Source organism: Pseudophryne corroboree, chromosome 1 (genome assembly GCF_028390025.1).
Source record: "Pseudophryne corroboree isolate aPseCor3 chromosome 1, aPseCor3.hap2, whole genome shotgun sequence".
Taxonomy (NCBI): domain Eukaryota; kingdom Metazoa; phylum Chordata; class Amphibia; order Anura; family Myobatrachidae; genus Pseudophryne; species Pseudophryne corroboree.
In genome coordinates this window covers 407,240,837-407,262,080 of record NC_086444.1, presented here as the reverse complement: position 1 = coordinate 407,262,080, position 21,244 = coordinate 407,240,837, and the positions used below count along the sequence as shown (strand labels likewise).

The following is a 21,244-nucleotide window of genomic DNA, read 5'->3' as shown; positions in this document are numbered from 1 at the left end:
GTAGCTACAGAGGAGAACCACTGATGCCATCATGGTTATGGATACCATTAGCACAGTGTATTACATAGGCACCCTGGCAACAGGTTAGACAACAAATGGGCTGCATGTGGCCTGAGGTTATTTCAACTAAATGCATTTTTAAAATTAAGTAGTTCAGAACTCATGTGCAACTTGCCTACTACCTTTTATGTTTTTTATAAATCACAGATGGTCCTAGTGAATATGATCAGAACTTACATTTAATTAAGAACTCCATATCCTTATTAAATGACAAGTCAGCCCACAGATAATATACATGGGTACTAAGATGTATGTAATGATATGTCTGCTAGGTGCACTTTGATTTATTATAGGCATGCACAGTGGGGAAAAAATACACTTTAGGTTCACATGATAGTGAACCTAATTACAGGTTGAGTCTCCCTTATCCAAAATGCTTGGGACCAGAGGTATTTTGGATATGGGATTTTTCCGTATTTTGGAATAATTGCATACCATAATGAGATATCATGGTGATGGGACCTAAATCTAAGCACAGAATGCATTTATGTTTCATATACACCTTATACACACAGCCTGAAGGTAATTTTAGCCAATATTTTTTATAATTTTGTACATTAAACAAAGTGTGTCTACATTCACACAATTCATTTGTGTTTCATATACACCTTATACACACAGCCTGAAGGTCATTTAATACAATATTTTTAATAACTTTGTGTATTAAACAAAGTTTGTGTACATTGAGCCATCAAAAAACAAAGGTTTCACTATCTCACTCTCACTCAAAAAAGTCCGTATTTCGGAATATTCCGTATTTCGGAATATTTGGATATGGGATACTCAACCTGTAGTAGGAAACGGTCACATCACTAAAGTGCGGTACTCTGGGATCCGCAGCGTATTCTGCCAGTGATCTCTGAGATCCAGGGTTGCGAGACAGTAGTCCACAGTACATATTTTATTTGTTGACTATGCCCTTTACTAATTTAAGAGCCAGTGTGTAATATTGATCATATACATACAGTCTTCTTCTGATATCAGGTAACTAGATATATGGAAAAGCCTCTGATATGTAACAGCTCTACGAAATACCATTAGTTATTGTAAAAAATTTATTCAACATAAAATATTCAACTTACAGTAAATTCAAAGTCAACAAGGCATTGTGGACAAAAGAGGAGATCATACAACAAGCTTCTTACAACAAAACGTTTAAACACTGAAATGCATTCGTCAAAAGTCTGTACATTCAAACACACAAACATTCACTTTTCTGTTGCATCTGATAACATCATACATACAGTGCCAAGCAGAGGCAAGCAATGATTCATACCCAGTTCTCCGCTTACCTGGGCAAGACCATTAGTATGAAGCTGATCCGGAAATGGAATGGTATGGTCCAGTTTCCTTTGTTATTTAAAAACCTATGTAATTAGTCTAGCTCCATTAACCTGTACATCGGAGTACTGCAGAGGCATGGGAATCTATAGACAGTCACTAAACACTCTACATTATCTGAAGGTGTTGCTTGTCACAGATCATTGGCTGGGCAAACCATCAGTGATAAGTGCATAAAAATAGGAACATATCATTATTCATACTTGGGTTCCCAATCAGTACATTCAATGTACACCTAAGTACATCTCAAGCAGGATTTTAGAAATTGGCAGCAAGTGAGGACTATATCAATATATTGCACAAGACAATGAGCTGATGCCAGATGGCCTAAGCCTGGAACAAGATGGTACAATCTGATGTGGGTCGCAGCCGAGTAGCTCCCGTGTCAGGCTCCCGGCTGCGACCCACATCAGTAGTGGAAAAGGGTAGAACAAAACAAATTCATGTCATTTACAACTGTATACTGAAATAGAAATCATACATTTATATTAACATAGGGCTTGCAGGATTACTGTTTTGCAGATAATTAAAAAGACAAACTAGTGTAGATCTATGTATGTAGGCCTTAAATGCTGCCAAAGGTAAGCCTACCGTGATAACTAATAGCCTATAAATACCAACCAGAGAGAGGTCACGATATATCTTTGTTGGCTGCACTGCACAGATCGTTTTGGTCTCTAATGAATTTATTCGGAGCTACATTAGGCAATGCTCAGCATCTAGCAGAATTCCATGATTCGCAGCTTGGATACGCTGTACCTAACGTGCAGAACTCAAAGACGTCAGCAGTATCTAGAGGAAATGTAACTGAGTCATTTCCCGGCACAAAGCCTCGTCCTGCTTTGACATCTCCTTTTGTCGTTGGTGCTAAAAATACAACTTGTTTTTTTTTCCAATTTAAATCTACATTGGTGTTTTATAAGGTACATGTATTTCACTGTGGCATCGATGTAGCACAATTCTCAACCCTATTGCAAGGATCTAAACAGACATACAGTAGAATAGTGTTGATCTTTTAAGTAGAACATTTTCCATTGTTGTCCACTCTTTAATTCATGTGATGGTAGATGAGAGACTGAAAGGCTATCCATGTGTCTGTGCATTGGGTAATGTGAGAGGAGTCACTCTTGGGAGCCAGAGTTTGAAGGAGTCACTCCAGATGTGTGTGCTACTCTTCCCACCATCTCCTGGCCCCATTCTCTGTGGCTGGACTCCTGAAGACCACGGCCTTTGGTTTCAATGGGGAGGAAACAAGAAGCCAGTGCTGCTAGTATACAACAACCACTGTATACCAACACTGTGAGATATATAGATGACTCAAGCATCACCTGGAGATATGAAAGAATGATTTATGAATAGTAAGCAATATATAATATCAAATTATTTTTCTAACTGGGTCAAATCTCAAGAGAGTCACTAGTGCTCTGGAAAACCATATAATAGCACTACAGTCTAGAAGCACCCTTTGTCAATGTAGCAAAACTATACCACGTCTGATCGATTGATGACTAGGTTCAGATGAATAATGAATTTCTATTTGTTTAATCTATAACAGCATATATTTATATTAAATATATTACATACTGCTTCTATGGAAGCCATCAGCATTTCTAGGTTCTTAACACATCATGGGCCTGATTGTGAGTCGTATTTTGCCATTACTGCTTCTGTGGTGTTATGCAATTACCACTACAAGCTTTCCTGGGTGTACATTGTGTGTCTGCATGTGCAAGGACGGAGACCCTCAAATACTGCTTGTTGCATTTTTAGACACAACCAACAGTCGCACCATCGTAACATGCACCAGCCTCATCATAGGTGCAGATTCTCCGTCAGGGTATGGCCTCCAATGGGAATGATTATGCATCTGTCTTCTCTACCACTGAGGCAACCCTTCCATAACACGTCCATAAGATGGACCATCTACATGTGTCTGAATAGCCCCCTTCCAGTCACCGCTCAGGAACACCCAGCACACTTCCAATTACATTTCTGATATCATGAGTGTCAATCACAACTGCGCTCTAGCAAAAAACAGCTAAACTCTGAACATTGGCCTTATATGCTTTACAGATCACATTTATATATGCAGATAAGAGAATATTTGTGTGAGCAATTCTGCACTGTAGTATTTGTAATGATTGTTTTGATAGGTCAAGACTAAGAGGAAGTTATCGCCTGACAAAATCAAAAAGTGCAGTAACCTATAGAAACCATTTAGCGTTTAGCTTTGAGTGTTCTACTAGCTTACTGTTTGGTAATATACAATTACATGTATTCTTTTGCTCTTTGTTAGCAAATAACTTACAATGATTTCAGCTTATCTATACAGAAATTATTTAGTTAATTTATGAAGGTCAAACAATTTCTCTAACGTCCTAGTGGATGCTGGGGACTCCGTAAGGACCATGGGGAATAGACGGGCTCCGCAGGAGATATGGGCACTTTAAGAAAGAATTTGGATTCTGGTGTGCTCTGGCTCCTCCCTCTATGTCCCTCCTCCAGACCTCAGTTTGAATCTGTGCCCGGACGAGCTGGGTGCTGTTTAGTGAGCTCTCCTGAGCTTGCTATAAGAAAGTATTTTGTTAGGTTTTCTTAATTTTCAGGGAGCTCTGCTGGCAACAGACTTCCTGCATCGTGGGACAGAGGGGAGAGAAGCAGCCCTACTCTCTGCAGATAGGTCCTGCGTCTTAGGCTACTGTACACCATTAGCTCCAGAGGGATCGTACACAGGATCTCACCCTCGTCGTCCGATCCCAGAGCCGCGCCGCCGCCCCCCTCGCAGAGACGGAAGACAGAAGCCGGGTGAAAGAAGCAAGAAGACTTCAAAATCGGCGGCAGAAGACTCCAGTCTTCACATGAGGTAGCGCACAGCACTGCAGCTGTGCGCCATTGCTCCCACACTACACCCACATACTCCGGTCACTGTAAGGGTGCAGGGCGCAGGGGGGGGGGGGGGGGGGGGGGGCGCCCTGGGCAGCAATTAGAGACCTCTTTGGCAAAAGTTTGCATATATACAGTTGGGCACTGTATATATGTATGAGCCCCCGCCAAAATTGTACATGAAAGCGAGACAGAAACCCGCCGTCGAGGTGGCGGGGCTTCTTCCTCAGCACTCACCAGCGCCATGTTTTTTCTCCACAGCACCGCTGAGAGGAAGCTCCCCAGCCTCTCCCCTGCAGTTACACGGTAGAAGAGGGTAAAAAGAGAGGGGGGGCACATAATTTGGCGCAAAAATCAATATAAACAGCAGCTACTGGGTTAACATTAACTTGCTGTGTTATTCCTGGGTTAATAGCGCTGAGGTGTGTGCTGGCATACTCTCTCTCTGTCACTCCAAAGGGCCTTATGGGGAAATTGTCTTCAGATGAGCAGATGGTGTGTCGGTACGTGTGTGTCGACATGTCTGAGGTAAAAGGCTCCCCTAAGGAGGAGATGGAGCAAATATGTGTGTGAGAGGGTGTCTCCGTCGACAATGCCGACACCTGTTTGGATATGTGTAATTAAGTGCTAAGGTGAATTTATTGCACAAAAGATTAGAGAACAGACAGGAAATCTACCCATGTCTGTCCCTATGTCGCAGAGACCTTCAGAGTCTCTCAATGCTCACTATCCAAAATAATAGACACTGATATCGACACGGAGTCTGACTCCAGTGTCGACTATGATAATGCAAAGTTACAGCCAAAATGGCAGAAAAGTATTCAATATATGATTATTGTAATAAAAGTTGATTTGCATATCACTGATGACTCATCTGTCCCTGACACAAGGGTACACATGTTTAAGGGGAAGAAAGCTGAGGTAAATTTCCCTCCTCTCATGATGAAAAAGAGCGGGAATCTCCAGACAAGAGACTGCAGTTTCCCACAAAGAATTCTCAGGGAGTATCCTTTCCCCACTAGGGCCAGGATACGATGGGAATCTTCCCCTAGGGTGTCACGTTTGCCCAAAAGGTAGCCCTGACGTAACAGCTATTCTCAGGGATCCTGCAGAAAGCATGCACATTCTGGTACACTACTCAGACCGGCGAGTGTGTCGGCATGGGTTTATAGCGCTGTGGCAGCGTGGACAGGTACCTTATCAGCAGATATTGAGACCCTAGTATGTATATATATATATATATATATATATATGTATATATAGAGATATATATATTAAAGATGCTGTCTTAAGAGATATATATTATATATATATATATATATATATATATATATATATATATAAAACATGCCCAAAGAGTCATGAGTCTACTGGGTCCTAGAGTCAAAGCTATGTCGATTTCTTCTTGACGTGTCCTGTAGAATATGCAATGGACATATGATGCCGACTTAAGAGGCATATGGAAGGCTGAGGATTGTGTGGAGAAGGGTTCTCGGACCTGGTCTCCACAGCTATAGCTGGTAATTCTGATATTTTGCCTTATATTCCTGCACAGCCTAGGAAAGCACGACATTATCAAATGCAGCCTTTCGAACAAAGAAACTCCGAGGTGCGTCCTTTCTTGCCAGAGGCGGGGGCAGAGGAAAGAAGCTGCACAACACAGCTAGTTTCCAGGATCAGAAGTCCACTCCGGCCTCTACAAAATCCACCGCATGTCGCTGGGGCTCCACAGGCGGAGCTAGGCCCGGTGGGGGCACGCCTTCGTAAGTTCAGCCACAAGTGGGTTCACTCCCTGTTAGATCCCTGGACAATAGATATTGTGTCTCAGGGATACAAGCTGGACTTTGAGGAGATGCCCTCTCACCGACGGCCCTGCCGGCTTCCCCCCACGAGAGGGAAACAGTGTTAACTGCAATTCACAAATTGTATCTTCAACAGGTGGTGGTCAAGGTTCCCCTCCTTCAACAAGGAGGGGGTTATTATTCGACCATGTTGTAGTCCCGAAACCAGACGGTTCGGTCAGACCCATATTGAATTTAAAATCCCTGAACATATACCTGAAAAGGTTCAAGTTCAAGATGGAATCGTTAAGAGCGGTCATTGCAAGCCTGAAAGGGGGAGATTTTATGGTGACTCTGGACATAAAGGATGCATATCTTCATGTCCCCATTTATCCACCTCATCAGGCGTACCTCAGAATTGCGGTACGGGATTGTCATTACCAATTTCAGACGTTGCCGTTTGGTCTCTCCACGGCCCCGAGAATATTCACCAAGGTAATGGCGGAAATTATGGTGTTCCTGCGGAAGCAAGGTGTCACAATTATCCCGTACTGGGACGATCTCCTCATAAAAGCGAGATCAAGAGAGCAGTTGCTGAACAGCATATCACTTTCTCTGGAAGTGTAACGGCAACACGGCTGGATTCTATATATTCCAAAGTCGCAGTTGGTTCCTACAGCTCATCTGCCTCTGCTAGGCATGATCCTAGACACAGACCAGAAAAGGGTTTATCTCCCGATAGAGAGAGCTCAGGAGCTCATTACACTGGTCAGGAATCTATTAAAACCAAAACAGGTGTCAGTGCATCACTGCACTCGAGTCCTGGGAAGGATGGTGGCTTCATTCCCTTCGGCAGGTTCCATGCGAGGACCTTCCAATGGGACTTACTGGACAAGTGGTCCAGATCACATCTTCAGATGCATCGGTTAATCACCCTATCCCCCAGGGCCAGGGTGTCTCTCCTGTGGTGGCTGCAGACTGCTCACCTTCTCGAAGGTCGCAGATTCGGCATTCAGGACTGGGTCCTGGTGACCACGGATGCAAGCCTCCGAGGGTGGGGGGCAGTCACACAGTGAAGAAATTTCCAACAACATCCTGGAACTAAGGGCCATATACAACGCCCTACGTCAAGCGGAGTCCCTGCTTCGTGACCAACCGGTTCTGATTCAGTCAGACAACATCACCGCAGTGGCTCATGTAAACCGCCAAGGCGGCACAGGGAGCAGGGTGGCGATGGTAGAAGCCACTAGAATTCTTCGCTGGGCGGAGAATCACGTAAGCGCACTGTCAGCAGTGTTCATTCCGGGAGTGGACAACTGGGAAGCAGACTTCCTCAGCAGGCACGACCTCCACCCGGGAGAGTGGAGACTTCATCAAGAAGTCTTCACGCAGATTGCAAGTCGGTGGGAACTGCCACAGGTGGACATGATGGCATCCCGCCTCAACAAAAAGCTACAGAGATATTGCGCCAGGTCAAGGGACCCTCAGGCGATAGCTGTGGACGCACTGGTGACACCGTGGGTGTTCCAGTCGGTCTATGTATTTCCTCCTCTTCCTCTCATACCCAAGTTGCTGAGAATCATAAGAAAAAGAGGAGTGAGAACAATATTCATTGTACCGGATTGGCCATGAAGGACTTGGTATCCAGATCTGCAAGAAATGCTCACAGAGGACCCGTGGCCTCTGCCTCTAAGACAGGACTTGTTGCAACAGGGGCCCTGTCTGTTCCAAGACTTACCGCGGCTGCGTTTGACGGCATGACGGTTGAACGCCGGATCCTAGCAGAAAAAGGCATTCCGGATGAAGTTATTCCTACGCTGATAAAGGCTAGGAAGGATGTGACAGCTCAACATTATCACCGTATATGGTGAAAATATGTGGCTTGGTGTGAGGCCAGGAATGCCCCTACGGAGGAATTCCAGCTGGGCCGTTTCCTTCACTTCCTACAGGCGGGAGTGACTTTGGGCCTTAAATTGGGTTCCATTAAGGTTCAGATTTCGGCCCTATCCATTTTCTTTCAAAAAGAACTGGCTTCTCTGCCTGAAGTTCAGACGTTTGTAAAGGGAGTGCTGCATATTCAGCCCCCTTTTGTGCCTCCAGTGGCACCTTGGGATCTTAACGTGGTGTTGAGTTTCCTGAAATCACACTGGTTTGAACCACTCAAAACGGTGGAATTGAAATATCTCACGTGGAAGGTGGTCATGCTATTAGCCTTGGCTTCGGCTAGGCGTGTGTCAGAATTGGCGGCTTTGTCACATAAAAGCCCTTATCTGGTTTTCCATGCGGATAGAGAAGAATTGCGGACCCGCCCACAATTTCTGCCGAAAGTGGTTTCATCCTTTTATATAAACCAACCTATCGTGGTGCCTGTGGCTACTACTGACTTGGAGGACTCCGAGTCACTGGATGTGGTCAGGGCTTTGAAGGTTTATGTAGCCAGAACGGCTAAGGTCAGGAAAACAGAATCTTTATTTATCCTGTATGCTTCCAACAAGCTTGGGGTGCCTGCTTCAAAGCAAACTATTGCTCGCTGGATCTGTAACACGATTCAGCAGGCTCATTCTGCGGCAGGGTTGCCGCTGCCTAAATCAGTTAAGGCCCTTTCCACAAGGAAGGTGGGCTCTTCTTGGGCGGCTGCCCGAGGGGTCTCGGCATTACAGCTTTGCCGAGCAGCTACTTGGTCAGGTTAAAACACCTTTGTAAAGTTCTACAAGTTTGATACCCTGGCTGAGGAGGACCTTGTGTTTGCTCATTCAGTGCTGCAGAGTCATCCGCACTCTCCCGCCCGTTTGGGAGCTTTGGTATAATCCCCATGGTCCTTACGGAGTCCCCAGCATCCACTAGGACGTTAGAGAAAATAAGATTTTACTTACCGGTAAATCTATTTCTCGTAGTCCGTAGTGGATGCTGGGCGCCCGTCCCAAGTGCGGACTTCTTCTGCAATGCTTGTATATAGTAATTGCTTAAATAAGGGTTATGTATAGTTGCATCAGGGTTGATCTGATGCTCTGTTGTTGTTCATACTGTTAACTGGGTAAAGTTATCACAAGTTATACGGTGTGATTGGTGTGGCTGGTATGAGTCTTACCCTGGATTCCCAAAATCCTTTCCTTGTACTGTCAGCTCTTCCGGGCACAGTTTCTCTAACTGTGGTCTGGAGGAGGGACATAGAGGGAGGAGCCAGAGCACACCAGAATCCAAATTCTTTCTTAAAGTGCCCATGTCTCCTGCGGAGCCCGTCTATTCCCCATGGTCCTTACGGAGTCCCCAGCATCCACTACGGACTACGAGAAATAGATTTACCGGTAAGTAAAATCTTATTTTCTCTTACGTCCTAGAGGATGCTGGGGACTCCGTAAGGACCATGGGGTATAGACGGGCTCCGCAGGAGATATGGGCACTATAAAGAACTTTAGAATGGGTGTGCACTGGCTCCTCCCTCTATGCCCCTCCTCCAGACCTCAGTTAGATCCTGTGCCCAGTGGAGATTGGGTGCATTACAGGGGAGCTCTCCTGAGTTTCTCTGATAAAGAATTTTGTTAGGTTTTTTATTTTCAGGGAGCACTGCTGGCAACAGGCTCCCTGCATCGTGGGACTGAGGAGAGAGAAGCAGACCTACTTAAGTGATAGGCTCTGCTTCTTAGGCTACTGGACACCATTAGCTCCAGAGGGAGTCGGAACGCAGGTCTCCCCTCGCTGTTCGTCCCAGAGCCGCGCCGCCGTCCTCCTCGCAGAGCTGGAAGATAGAAGCCGGGTGAGTATAAGAAGAAAAGAAGACTTCAAGGCGGCAGAAGACTTCAGATCTTCACTGAGGTAAGCGCGCAGCGGTAACGCTGCGCGCCATTGCTCCCACACACTACACACACTAGCGGGCACTGATGGGTGCAGGGCGCAGGGGGGGCACCCTGGGCAGCAATAAAAACCTCTAATTTTGGCATTATAAGGTTAGACACTGCGGAGGCAGTAATTCTATAAATCCTCCGCCAGTTTTGTGATATTTTGAGCGGGACTGAAGCCCGCCGCTGGAGGGGGCGGAGCTTGGTCCCTCAGCACTAACCAGCGCCATTTTCTCCACAGAGATCTGCAGAGAAGCTGGCTCCCCGGTCTCTCCCCTGCTGAACACGGTGACACAGGGCTGAAAAGAGGACTGGGGGCACTTGTGAGGCGCAGTGAGTGTATTAACACAGTGATTAAGATAAAAGCGCTATTATCTGGGAGATTATTTTCCAGTGTCAGTTGGCGCTGGGTGTGTGCTGGCATACTCTCTCTCTGTCTCTCCAAAGGGCCTTATTGGGGAACTGTCTCCTTATAACTATATCCCTGTGTGTGTGGGGGTGTCGGTACGAGTGTGTCGGCATGTCTGATGCGGAAGGCTCAGCTAAGGAGGAGGTAGAGCAGATGATTGTGGTGTCTCCGTCGGCAACGCCGACTCATGATTGGATGGACATGTGGAATGTTTTAAATGCAAATGTGACCTTATTACATAAGAGATTGGACAAGGCAAAGTCCAGAGAAAAAGCTGGGAGTCAATCCACCGCTTCGACTGGGTCACCGGGCCCTTCTGGGTCTCAAAAACGTCCCCTATCCCAAATAGCAGACACTGATACCGACACGGATTCTGACTCCAGTGTCGACTACGATGATGCGAGGTTACACCCAAGGGTGGCCAAAAGTATTCATTATATGATTATTGCAATAAAAGAGGTTTTGCATATCACAGATGACCCCTCGGTCCCTGACACGAGGGTACGCATGTATAAGGAATAGAAACCTGAGGTAACCTTTCCCCCATCCCATGAGCTTAACGAGTTATTTGAAAAAGCTTGGGAAACTCCTGATAAAAAACTGCAGATTCCCAAAAGGATTCTTATGGCGTATCCTTTCCCTGCACAGGACAGGGAACGTTGGGAATCCTCACCCAGGGTGGACAAGGCTTTAACACGCCTGTCCAAGAAGGTGGCGCTACCGTCTCCGGACACGGCAGCCCTCAAGGATCCTGCTGATCGCAGACAGGAAACTACTTTAAAGTCTATTTATGCACATACAGGTGCTTTGCTCAGACCGGCAATAGCATCGGCATGGGTGTGTAGTGCAGTTGCAGCTTGGACAGATACCTTGTCAGCTGACCTTGATACCCTAGACAGGGATACCATTTTATTGACCTTAGGCCACATTAAAGACGCAGTCTTATATATGAGGGACGCTCAAAGAGACGTTGCTGGGTTCGAGAGCCAACGCCATGGCGATTTCTGCTAGGCGAGCCCTGTGGACCCGCCAATGGACGGGTGATGCAGACTCAAAGAAGCATATGGAGGTTTTGCCATACAAAGGTGAAGTTTTATTTGGGGAAGGTCTTGCGGACCTGGTTGCCACAGCTACCGCGGGTAAATCTACCTTTTTGCCTTTTGTTCCCCCATAGCAAAAGAAAACTCCACAATATCAGATGCAGTCCTTTCGGTCGCATAAGTCCAGAAGAGGTCGGGGCTCATCTTTCCTCGCCAGAGGTAAGGGTAGAGGAAAGAGAGCACCTGCTCCAGCTAGTTCCCAGGAGCAGAAGTCCTCCCCGGCTTCTACTAAATCCACTGCATGACGCTGGGGCTCCACTGAGGGAGTCCGCACCGGTGGGGGCACGTCTTCGACTCTTCAGCCAGGTCTGGGTTCTGTCAGACGTGGATTCTTGGGCGATGGATATTGTATCCCAAGGCTACAAACTGGAATTCGAAGAGGTGCCCCCTAGCCGATTTTTCAAGTCGGCCTTGCCAGCTTCTTCCCCAGAGAGGGAAGTAGTGTTAGCTGCAATTCAAAAGCTGTGTCAACAGCAAGTGATTGTCAAGGTTCCCCTAGTCCAACAGGGGAAAAAGTACTATTCGACTCTGTTCGTGGTCCCGAAGCCGGATGGTTCGGTCAGACCCATTTTAAATCTAAAATCCCTAAACCTGTACTTGAAAAAGTTCAAATTCAAGATGGAATCGCTCCGGGCTGTGATCTCCAGTCTGGAAGGGGGGGATTTTATGGTGTCACTCGACATAAAGGATGCATACCTTTATGTCCCCATATATCCTCCTCATCAGGCGTACCTGAGATTCGCTGTACGAGACTGTCATTACCAGTTTCAGACGTTGCCGTTTGGGCTTTCCACGGCCCCGAGGATTTTCACTAAGGTGATGGCGGAGATGATGGTGCTCCTGCGCAGGCAGGGAGTCACAATTATCCCATACTTGGACGATCTCCTGATAAAAGCAAGATCGAGAGATCAATTGCAGAAGAGCGTGTCGCTCTCCCTGAGAGTGCTACAACAACACAGTTGGACTCTCAATCTGCCAATGTCACAATTGATTCCAACGACTCGACTATCATTCCTAGGCATGATTCTGGACACGGAACAGAAAAGGGTTTTTCTCCCGATGGAAAAAACCCAGGACCTCCAGAACATGGTCAAAGACTTGCTAAAACCAAAAAGAGTGTCTGTTCATCAATGCACTAGAGTTCTGGGGAAAATGGTGGCAGCCTACGAGGCCATCCCCTTCGGCAGGTTTCATGCAAGGACGTTTCAGTGGGACCTCCTGGACAAGTGGTCAGGGTCCCATCTACTAATACATCAGAAGATAAGCCTGTCCCCCCCCGGGCCAGGGTGTCTCTCCTGTGGTGGCTGCAAAGTGCTCACCTTCTAGAAGGTCGCAGGTTCAACATTCAAGACTGGGTTCTGGTGACCACGGACGCGAGCCTCTGAGGATGGGGAGCAGTCACACAAGGAAGAAATTTTCAGGGGCTATGGTAAAGCCAGGAGGCTTGTCTACACATCAACGTACTGGAATTGAGGGCCATATACAACGGCCTACGACAAGCGGAGAATCTTCTTCGCGACCTACCGGTTCTGATTCAATCAGACAACGTCACAGCCGTGGCTCATGTAAACCGCCAAGGCGGGACAAGGAGCAGAGTGGCAATGGCGGAAGCCACCAGGATTCTTCACTGGGCGGAAAATCACGTAAGCGCTCTGTCAGCGGTCTTCATTCCGGGAGTGGACAACTGGGAAGCAGACTTCCTCAGCAGACACGATCTCCATCCAGGAGAGTGGGGACTTCATCAAGACGTTTTTACAGAGATAACAAGTCTTTGGGGAATTCCTCACATAGACATGATGGCATCACGCCTCAACAAGAAGCTTCGGAGGTATTGTGCCAGATCAAGGGACCCTCTGGCAGTAGCGGTAGACGCCCTGGTGACATCTTGGGTGTTTCAGTCGGTCTATGTGTTCCCCCCTCTTCCTCTCATCTCAAAAATATTGAGAATTATAAGACAAAAAAGAGTGAAAACAATCCTCATTGTTCCAGATTGGCCTCGAAGGGCCTGGTATTCAGATCTTCAGGAGATGCTCACAGAAGATCCATGGCCTCTTCCTCTCAGGGAGGACCTGTTACAACAGGGGCCCTGCGTGTTCCAAGACTTACCGCGGTTACGTTTGACGGCATGGCGGTTGAACACCGAATCCTAGCTGGGAAAGGTATTCCAGAGGAAGTCATCCCTACTCTGATAAAGGCTAGGAAGGAGGTGACTGCAAAACATTATCACCGTATCTGGAGGAAATATGTTTCTTGGTGTGAAGCCAAGAATGCTCCTAAGGAAGATTTCCATCTGGGCCGTTTTCTCCACTTTCTACAGACAGGAGTGGATATGGGCCTAAAATTAGACTCCATTAAGGTACAGATTTCGGCCCTGTCTATTTTCTTTCAGAAGGAATTGGCTTCTCTCCCAGAGGTCCAGACTTTTGTAAAGGGAGTGCTGCACATCCAGCCTCCTTTTGTGCCCCCAGTGGCACCTTGGGACCTTAACGTGGTGTTGCGGTTCCTGAAGTCTCACTGGTTTGAACCTCTTCAAATGGTTGAATTGAAATTTCTCACTTGGAAGGTGGTCATGTTGTTGGCCTTGGCATCTGCAAGGCGGGTGTCCGAATTGGCGGCCTTGTCTCACAAGAGCCCCTATTTGACCTTCCATGTGGATAGAGCAGAGTTGAGGACTCGTCCTCAATTTTTGCCTAAGGTGGTTTCTTCATTTCATATGAACCAACCTATAAAGTGCCTGTGGCTACGGGTGACTTGGAGGATTCCAAGTCCCTGGATGTAGTCAGGGCCTTAAAAAATCTATGTAGCCAGGACGGCTCGGGTTATGAAAACAGAAGCACTGTTTGTCCTGTATGCAGCCAACAACGTTGGCGCTCCTGCTTCGAGTCAGACTATTGCTCGCTGGATCTGTAACACGATTCAGCAGGCTCATTCTACGGCGGGTTTGCCGTTAACAAATTCAGTAAAGGCCCATTCCACTAGGAAGGTGGCCTCTTCTTGGGCGGCTGCCCGAGGCGTCTCGGCTTTACAGCTTTGCCAAGCAGCTACCTGGTCAGGTTCAAACACTTTTGCAAAGTTCTATAAGTTTGATACCTTGGCTGATGAGGACCTTGCGTTTGGTCAGTCGGTGCTGCAGAGTCGTCCGCACTCTCCCGCCCGGTCTGGAGCTTTGGTATAAACCCCATGGTCCTTACGGAGTCCCCAGCATCCTCTAGGACGTAAGAGAAAATAAGATTTTAAACCTACCGGTAAATCTTTTTCTCCTAGTCCGTAGAGGATGCTGGGCGCCCGTCCCAGTGCGGACAAAATCTGCAAGGCTTATATATAGTTGTTGCTTCCATAAGGGTTATGTTACAGTTGAGATCAGTCTTTAGCTGATACTGTTTTTTGTTCATACTGTTAACTGGTTGCGTATATTCCAGGTTATACGGTGTGGATGGTGTGGGCTGGTATGAATCTTGCCCTTAGATTAACAAAATCCTTTCCTCGTATTGTCCATCTCCTCTGGGCACAGTTTCTCTAACTGAGGTCTGGAGGAGGGGCATAGAGGGAGGAGCCAGTGCACACCCATTCTAAAGTTCTTTATAGTGCCCATATCTCCTGCGGAGCCCGTCTATATCCCATGGTCCTTACGGAGTCCCCAGCATCCTCTACGGACTAGGAGAAAAAGATTTACCGGTAGGTTTAAAATCTTATTTACTATACCTAATTACACCTAATTACTTTATAGAAGTATAGATTGACCAGTGCCACCAAGAGGGAGTTTAGGACCTGGTGTTCTTGTACCCCAGGCAAAAGCCTCCATTAATCACCCAAAACAAAAATAAATCTGCTATTGGTCTACTCTAGTGTCACCAACTAATGCAGTTCAGACTTACTGTAATTGCTGTGCAAGGTTCTTGTTGAGACACAATAAACTTGGACGCCTGGTTGAGCCTATGCCTGTATGCAGAGCTTATGTTTCATATTTTTGCACTGCACATTCTCCATAAATGAGTGCACTTAAATGTGGGACTGCAGAGTAACCCTTCCTGACTGTATCTACACTTATGATCAGAGAGATATAAACGTCAGAGGGAAGGGTTGTTCTCATGTAGGCAATTTACTGGCTTGTAAATGGATCTGATGCAGGGCAGAGGAAATCAACTGATACGCCTGTGTGTTCCCGCAAAATACATTTTGGGGAGAGGTATCAAACCTTCTGAAGAGGACAAGTTACCCATAGCAACCAATCAATCAGATTCTAGCTATCATTTATGTAGTACATTCTATAAAGTGATTGCTGGAATCTGATTGGTGACTGGCAACTTCTCCACGTGTCCTCTTTAGTAGCTTTGATGAATCTCTCAGGTTAATGTTTTAGTTATCGTACACTTTGTGACCACTAATAATAACAATTATAAAAGGGAAATGTTTGCTATAAAACACTTTTCACATACAAGAAATTCTCATCAGGAATTTTACCTGTGCAATAAAGGGTGTAATTAATGCCCCTACACGTGCCATCCCACTGCACGTCCCTAGTCCTAGTGCTCGTGTAGCTGTTGGATAAACCTATAAGTAAAAGAATGTAAACCCACTATTAGAGAGCACAGAATACATAAATATCAAATTAGAGAGAAACAAGTTTTATGTATTTCTTTCAGCTGATTGGATGGTCATATGGTGCTGCAGTCATAATGTCGACACTGAACTTGTTGGGCAGTGTAGAATTTCAGTGTAACGTCTGAAATGTCTATATTTTGCACGGACCAGTTAGGGTTAGCCTGCTGGGGGGGGGGGCTTTGGGCTGTTTAGGGTTAGTCTGCGGGATGGGTGATTAGGATTAGGGTTAGGTACTAGTGCAGTGATTCTCAAACGTGGTCCTCAAGGCTCCCCAACGCTCCAGGTTTTAAGTTTATCCATGCTCGGCCACTGGTGACTTAATTAGCACCTTGGTCAATTTGATTTAATCATCTGTGCTGAGCCAGGGATATCCCTCAAACCTGGACTGTTGGGGTGCATTGAGGACTGCATTTGAGAACCTCTGCACTAGTGGATGATTAGGGGTTAGAACTAAGCATATTCATTGTTGGAAGCCATGTACGATCTGCCTTAAGTCACCCCGAAGTTACCGCCAGATCCGGAAGATACAGCTGGAAGCTCCAGACCTGCCATACCAGGTAAGTCACCACTAGACAAGTGCATTTTGTTGGCATTCTAATCATGTCGACAGTTCATCAGTGTGTCAACATGATGAATGTCAATGTGGTCAATAATGGACATGGAATTGAATGGAGCAGTCCATCGTCACTCACCACAAAATATGACTAGCTAGAGTAATTCTACAAGGGAGAAATATTCCCCAATCTAGGTGATCAAAGCTGATAGAGACCTATCCAAACAGACTGATGGCTGCAATTGCAGCATAAAGGGGGTATATAAAGTATTGCATTAGGGGAATGATCATTTTTCCAACCCTGTTATTCTAGTTTTGTATTGTTTATTAAGGTTTAGCCCCACTGCTTTTTTTTTTTTTTTTTTATTAATTGAATGTTCTAAGGCACAGTGTGTAAATATAGCTGGAAAAAGTTTAATTTATTACAAAGTAAGGCAGCATGCCACAAGCGTATAATAAGTAAAAAGACCATCTATTCCGATGTTTCATTCACCATCTAATGACTTTCATCAGGGATAAGCACTGCGGGTGGCAGGCTCCAGGAGGATACCCTGGCAAATTGTTTTGGAAGTGGAGTGTATGGGTCTAATTCAGAGTTGTACGCTAAGCTGATATTTTCACAAGTGAGCAATTGTCAGCAGACTGTGATCGCAATGTGCATGCACAAAGGTACCTTTGCGATTGCTTTCGCAATGAGGATCCAATCGCAAAGTGATTGACAGGAAGTGTCCGTTTGGGGGTGGTAACATGGTGTTAGTAGGGAGTGGTTGTAAAAACGGAGGCATGTCATGGCCGTTTACAGGGAGTGGATGTGAAGTCAGCTGCAAGCTCCAGCATGCAAAAACATGGCGCCTGCATTCCTTCTGCCACATCTAGACTGCGTAGCCATAGACCTACTCGAGCAGTCAATGTTTAACGTTCTTACATATAGGCTGTGTATGTGTACACAAATTGCAAGTGGGTTGCGTTCACTCCAGTGGGCATCTATTTTAATTTCTGGGTGACAGCTTGACTTGCAAACATTAGCAGTTGTGTAACGTAGAAATTTGCAATTGCATTAGCGTACAACTCTGAATTAGGCTCTATGGGGTATATGCAATTCACGGCGAATCGCGGCAAATTATCGCCGTTTTTAAATTCGACACAATTCGACAGGTGAATTCCGGCAGGTGGCTGCTGGAATTCACCATATTCAATGCAAAACGGATTCGACAGACCCGCGGGCGAAAATCGGCCGATTTGGCGGATTTTGCAGCGATTTTAAAAAACGGGGAAAAACGGGAAAAAAACGGGGGGAAAAATGGCGTGGGGTCCCCCCTCCAAAGCATAACCAGCCTCGGGCTCTTCGAGCTGGTCCTGGTTCTAAAAATGCGGGGGGGAAATTGACAGGGGATCCCCCGTATTTTTAAAACCAGCACCGGGCTCTGCGCCTGGTGCTGGTGCCAAAAATACGGGGGACAAAACGAGCAGGGGTCCCCCGTATTTTTCACACCAGCATCGGGCTCCACTAGCTGGACAGATAATGCCACAGCCGGGGGTCACTTTTATGCCGTGCCCTGCGGCCGTGGCATTAAATATCCAACTAGTCACCCCTGGCCGGGGTACCCTGGGGGAGTGGGGACCCCTACAATCAAGGGGTCCCCCCCCAGCCACCCAAGGGCAAGGGGTGAAGCCCGAGGCTGTCCCCCCCCATCCAATGGACTGCGGATGGGGGGGCTGATAGCCTTTTGTGATAATAAAAAGATATTGTTTTTTCCAGTAGTACTACAAGTCCCAGCAAGCCTCCCCCGCAAGCTGGTACTTGGAGAACCACAAGTATCAGCATGCGGGAGAAAAACGGGCCCGCTGGTACCTGTAGTACTACTGGAAAAAAAATACCCAAATAAAAACAGTACACAGACACCTTGATAGTAAAACTTTACTACACACTACCGACACACACATACTTACCTATGTTGACACGCCGACTGCCACGGTCTCTGACGATCCGAGGGTACCTGTGAAAAAATTATACTCACCTTCCAGCGTCCAGAGGTACATCCACGTCCAGATATAAATCCACGTACTTGTTAAAAAAACAAACCGAACACCCGCTCCATACTAAAAGGGGTCCCATGCTTTCACATCAGACCCCTTTCTCCCGAATGCCGGGACATCACGTGACTCCTGTCACTGAAGTCCCTTCAGCCAATCAGGAAGCGCTACTTCCGTGGCGCTCACCTGATTGGCTGTGCGCTGTCTGTGCTGTGCCAGCGCATCGCAAAGCCGCTCCATTAGTTTCAATGGTGGGAACTTAGCGGCTAGCGGTGGGGTTACCCGCGGTCAGCCGCTGACCGGCGGGTGACCTCACCGCTAGCCGCTAAGTTCCCACCATTGAATAAAATGGACGGGGCTGTGCGATGCGCTGTCTGAGTTCAGACAGCGCACAGCCAATCAGGTGAGCGCAACGAAGTTGCGCTTCCTGATTGGCTTTAGAGATCTTTGTGTGACAGCTGTCACTGACAGGTCTCATTCGTGGAAAGGGGTCTCATGTGTCAGCATGGGACCCCTTTCAGTCCGGTGGCCCGTGTGTTCGTTTTCTTTTTTTGCCAAGTACGTGGATGTATCTCTGGACCATGGCTGAGGTGAGTATATTGATCTTTTATTTTCAGGTATCAGTGGATTCTACATGGAGAAGAGGACCGATGTCGGCGTGTGAACATAGGTATGTGTGTGTCGACGTATGAAATAAAGTTTTACTGTCACGGTGTGTGTGTCCTGTTTTTATTTGGGTATTTTTTTCCCAGTAGTACTACAGGTACCAGCGGGCCCGTTTTTCTCCCGCATGCTGGTACTTGTGGTTCTCCAAGTACCAGCTTGCGGGGGAGGCTTGCTGGGACTTGTAGTACTGCTGGAAAAAACAATATTCTTTTCATTATCACAAAAGGCTATCAGCCCCCCCATCCGCAGCCCATTGGATGGGGGGGGACAGCCTCGGGCTTCACCCCTGGCCCTTGGGTGGCTGGGGGGGGGGACCCCTTGATTGAAGGGGTCCCCACTCCCCCAGGGTACCCCGGCCAGGGGTGACTAGTTGGATATTTAATGCCACGGCCGCAGGGCACGGCATAAAAGTGACCCCCGGCTGTGGCATTATCTGTCCAGCTAGTGGAGCCCGATGCTGGTGTGAAAAATACGGGGGACCCCTGCTCGTTTTGTCCCCCGTATTTTTTTGCACCAGCACCAGGCGCAGAGCCCGGTGCTGGTTTTAAAAATACGGGGGATCCCCTGTCAATTTTTCCCCCCGCATTTTTAGAACCAGGACCAGCTCGAAGAGCCCGAGGCTGGTTATGCTTTGGAGGGGGGACCCCACGCCATTTTTTTAAAGGATTTTACCGTTCCAGCAATAAAAAAAAAATAATATTTTAAAAAATATATAAATAATATTTGTGCCTCCAAAAAAAAAAAAAAAAGTACCTAATCCCTTCTAATATAAATAGATATGCTATTCCTACAAAAAAAAACACCAAAAAAAACATGTTTAAATTTTTTTTTATTGTTTTCACCCTCCAAAGTGTGGCGGATTGAAAATGACGAATTTGCTGTCTAAAAGCACTGCTGTCGAATTTCCAAACTTGAATTGAATATGCTTTGGTCGAATTGCAGCACTTGTATCATTGCAGAAAAGTCGAATTTGCAAAAATTCGAATTTCAAAAAGTCGAATTTTGAAAGTCCGTTTTTTGGTCGGAAAGCACTGAATTGCATAGGCGAATTTTTTTTTTGGGCGAAAATGACCCGAAATTCGACAATTTCGGGAATTCGACCGCAATTGCATATACCCCTATATGTCTTGTATCAGGTCACATCTAATAATACCAGTCTCTTACCTCTGGAGTGTATACATAGGCAGCTTGGAATCCACCTGAAATGAAGGCTCTTGCAACGAAGAGTAAAACCGTGAGAACATTCCTAGGGACAAAGTTGCAGGGAAGCAGAGTTAGTACTGTATCACACTATTATGAATACAGAATGCATTAAATCTACATCTGTACAATCACTACAGTCTGGATGAAATAGACTGATAGACAGAGTGTACACATGTTACAAATCACAACTATGTTTTCCTCCCTTACTTCATGTATTCTTTAAGGTTGAGGATTACCCTGGGAACTTATTAAGGTAATTATTCAATTAACCTTTTTCTTTATTAATTTTGCTTCACGACGTAGTTAGATTTTATATGCGAACAGTCACATACTCTATTTTGAGAATAGTTTATGTCAGACTCACATCTAGAACTTCTGACCTAATAAGTCATGCTAATAGGCAATATTTACAGTCATTCGCATAATTAATTCCCAAGAATATATCACTAAGCTTGATATTATTATCTATCTGTAGTTTTACTCTCAGGCAATCAAATACTCCCTGATGCCTGGATATAGAGGTTTATTTTAAATGATGAAATAAAAGTTATATTTTATGTAACTAATATTACAAAAGAGTGCTCCACTCATTAAGCTCCTTTTTTAATGTAGTACCCACTAGTGGTCTACATTAATCACTTTCACAAATGTATACTGCAACTTTAGCTTAGTGGCGCACCTCCAACCTGACACAATCTTGGGCCCTTTCTTTGTGGCTAAATAATTTTCCGCATTGGTTGGTTCACCTACAATTTATTGATAACTATTTAATGCTT

General features: G+C 46.0%; 1 protein-coding gene across 2 annotated transcripts in view; it reads right to left on the bottom strand.

The window, feature by feature from the left end:
• Window positions 1-1,097: 1,097 nt before the first annotated feature.
• SVOP (SV2 related protein) overlaps window positions 1,098-21,244 on the bottom strand; it is a 113,166-nt gene continuing 93,019 nt past the window's right edge. For both annotated transcript variants that reach the window (XM_063913260.1, XM_063913261.1), the window contains 3 exons: window positions 20,430-20,511; window positions 15,872-15,961; window positions 1,098-2,729 (listed from right to left, as the gene is read on the bottom strand). In XM_063913260.1, the coding sequence (XP_063769330.1) occupies window positions 2,523-2,729; window positions 15,872-15,961; window positions 20,430-20,511 (379 nt within the window). In that variant the 3' untranslated portion in view covers window positions 1,098-2,522. The remainder of the gene's footprint in view (window positions 2,730-15,871; window positions 15,962-20,429; window positions 20,512-21,244) is intronic.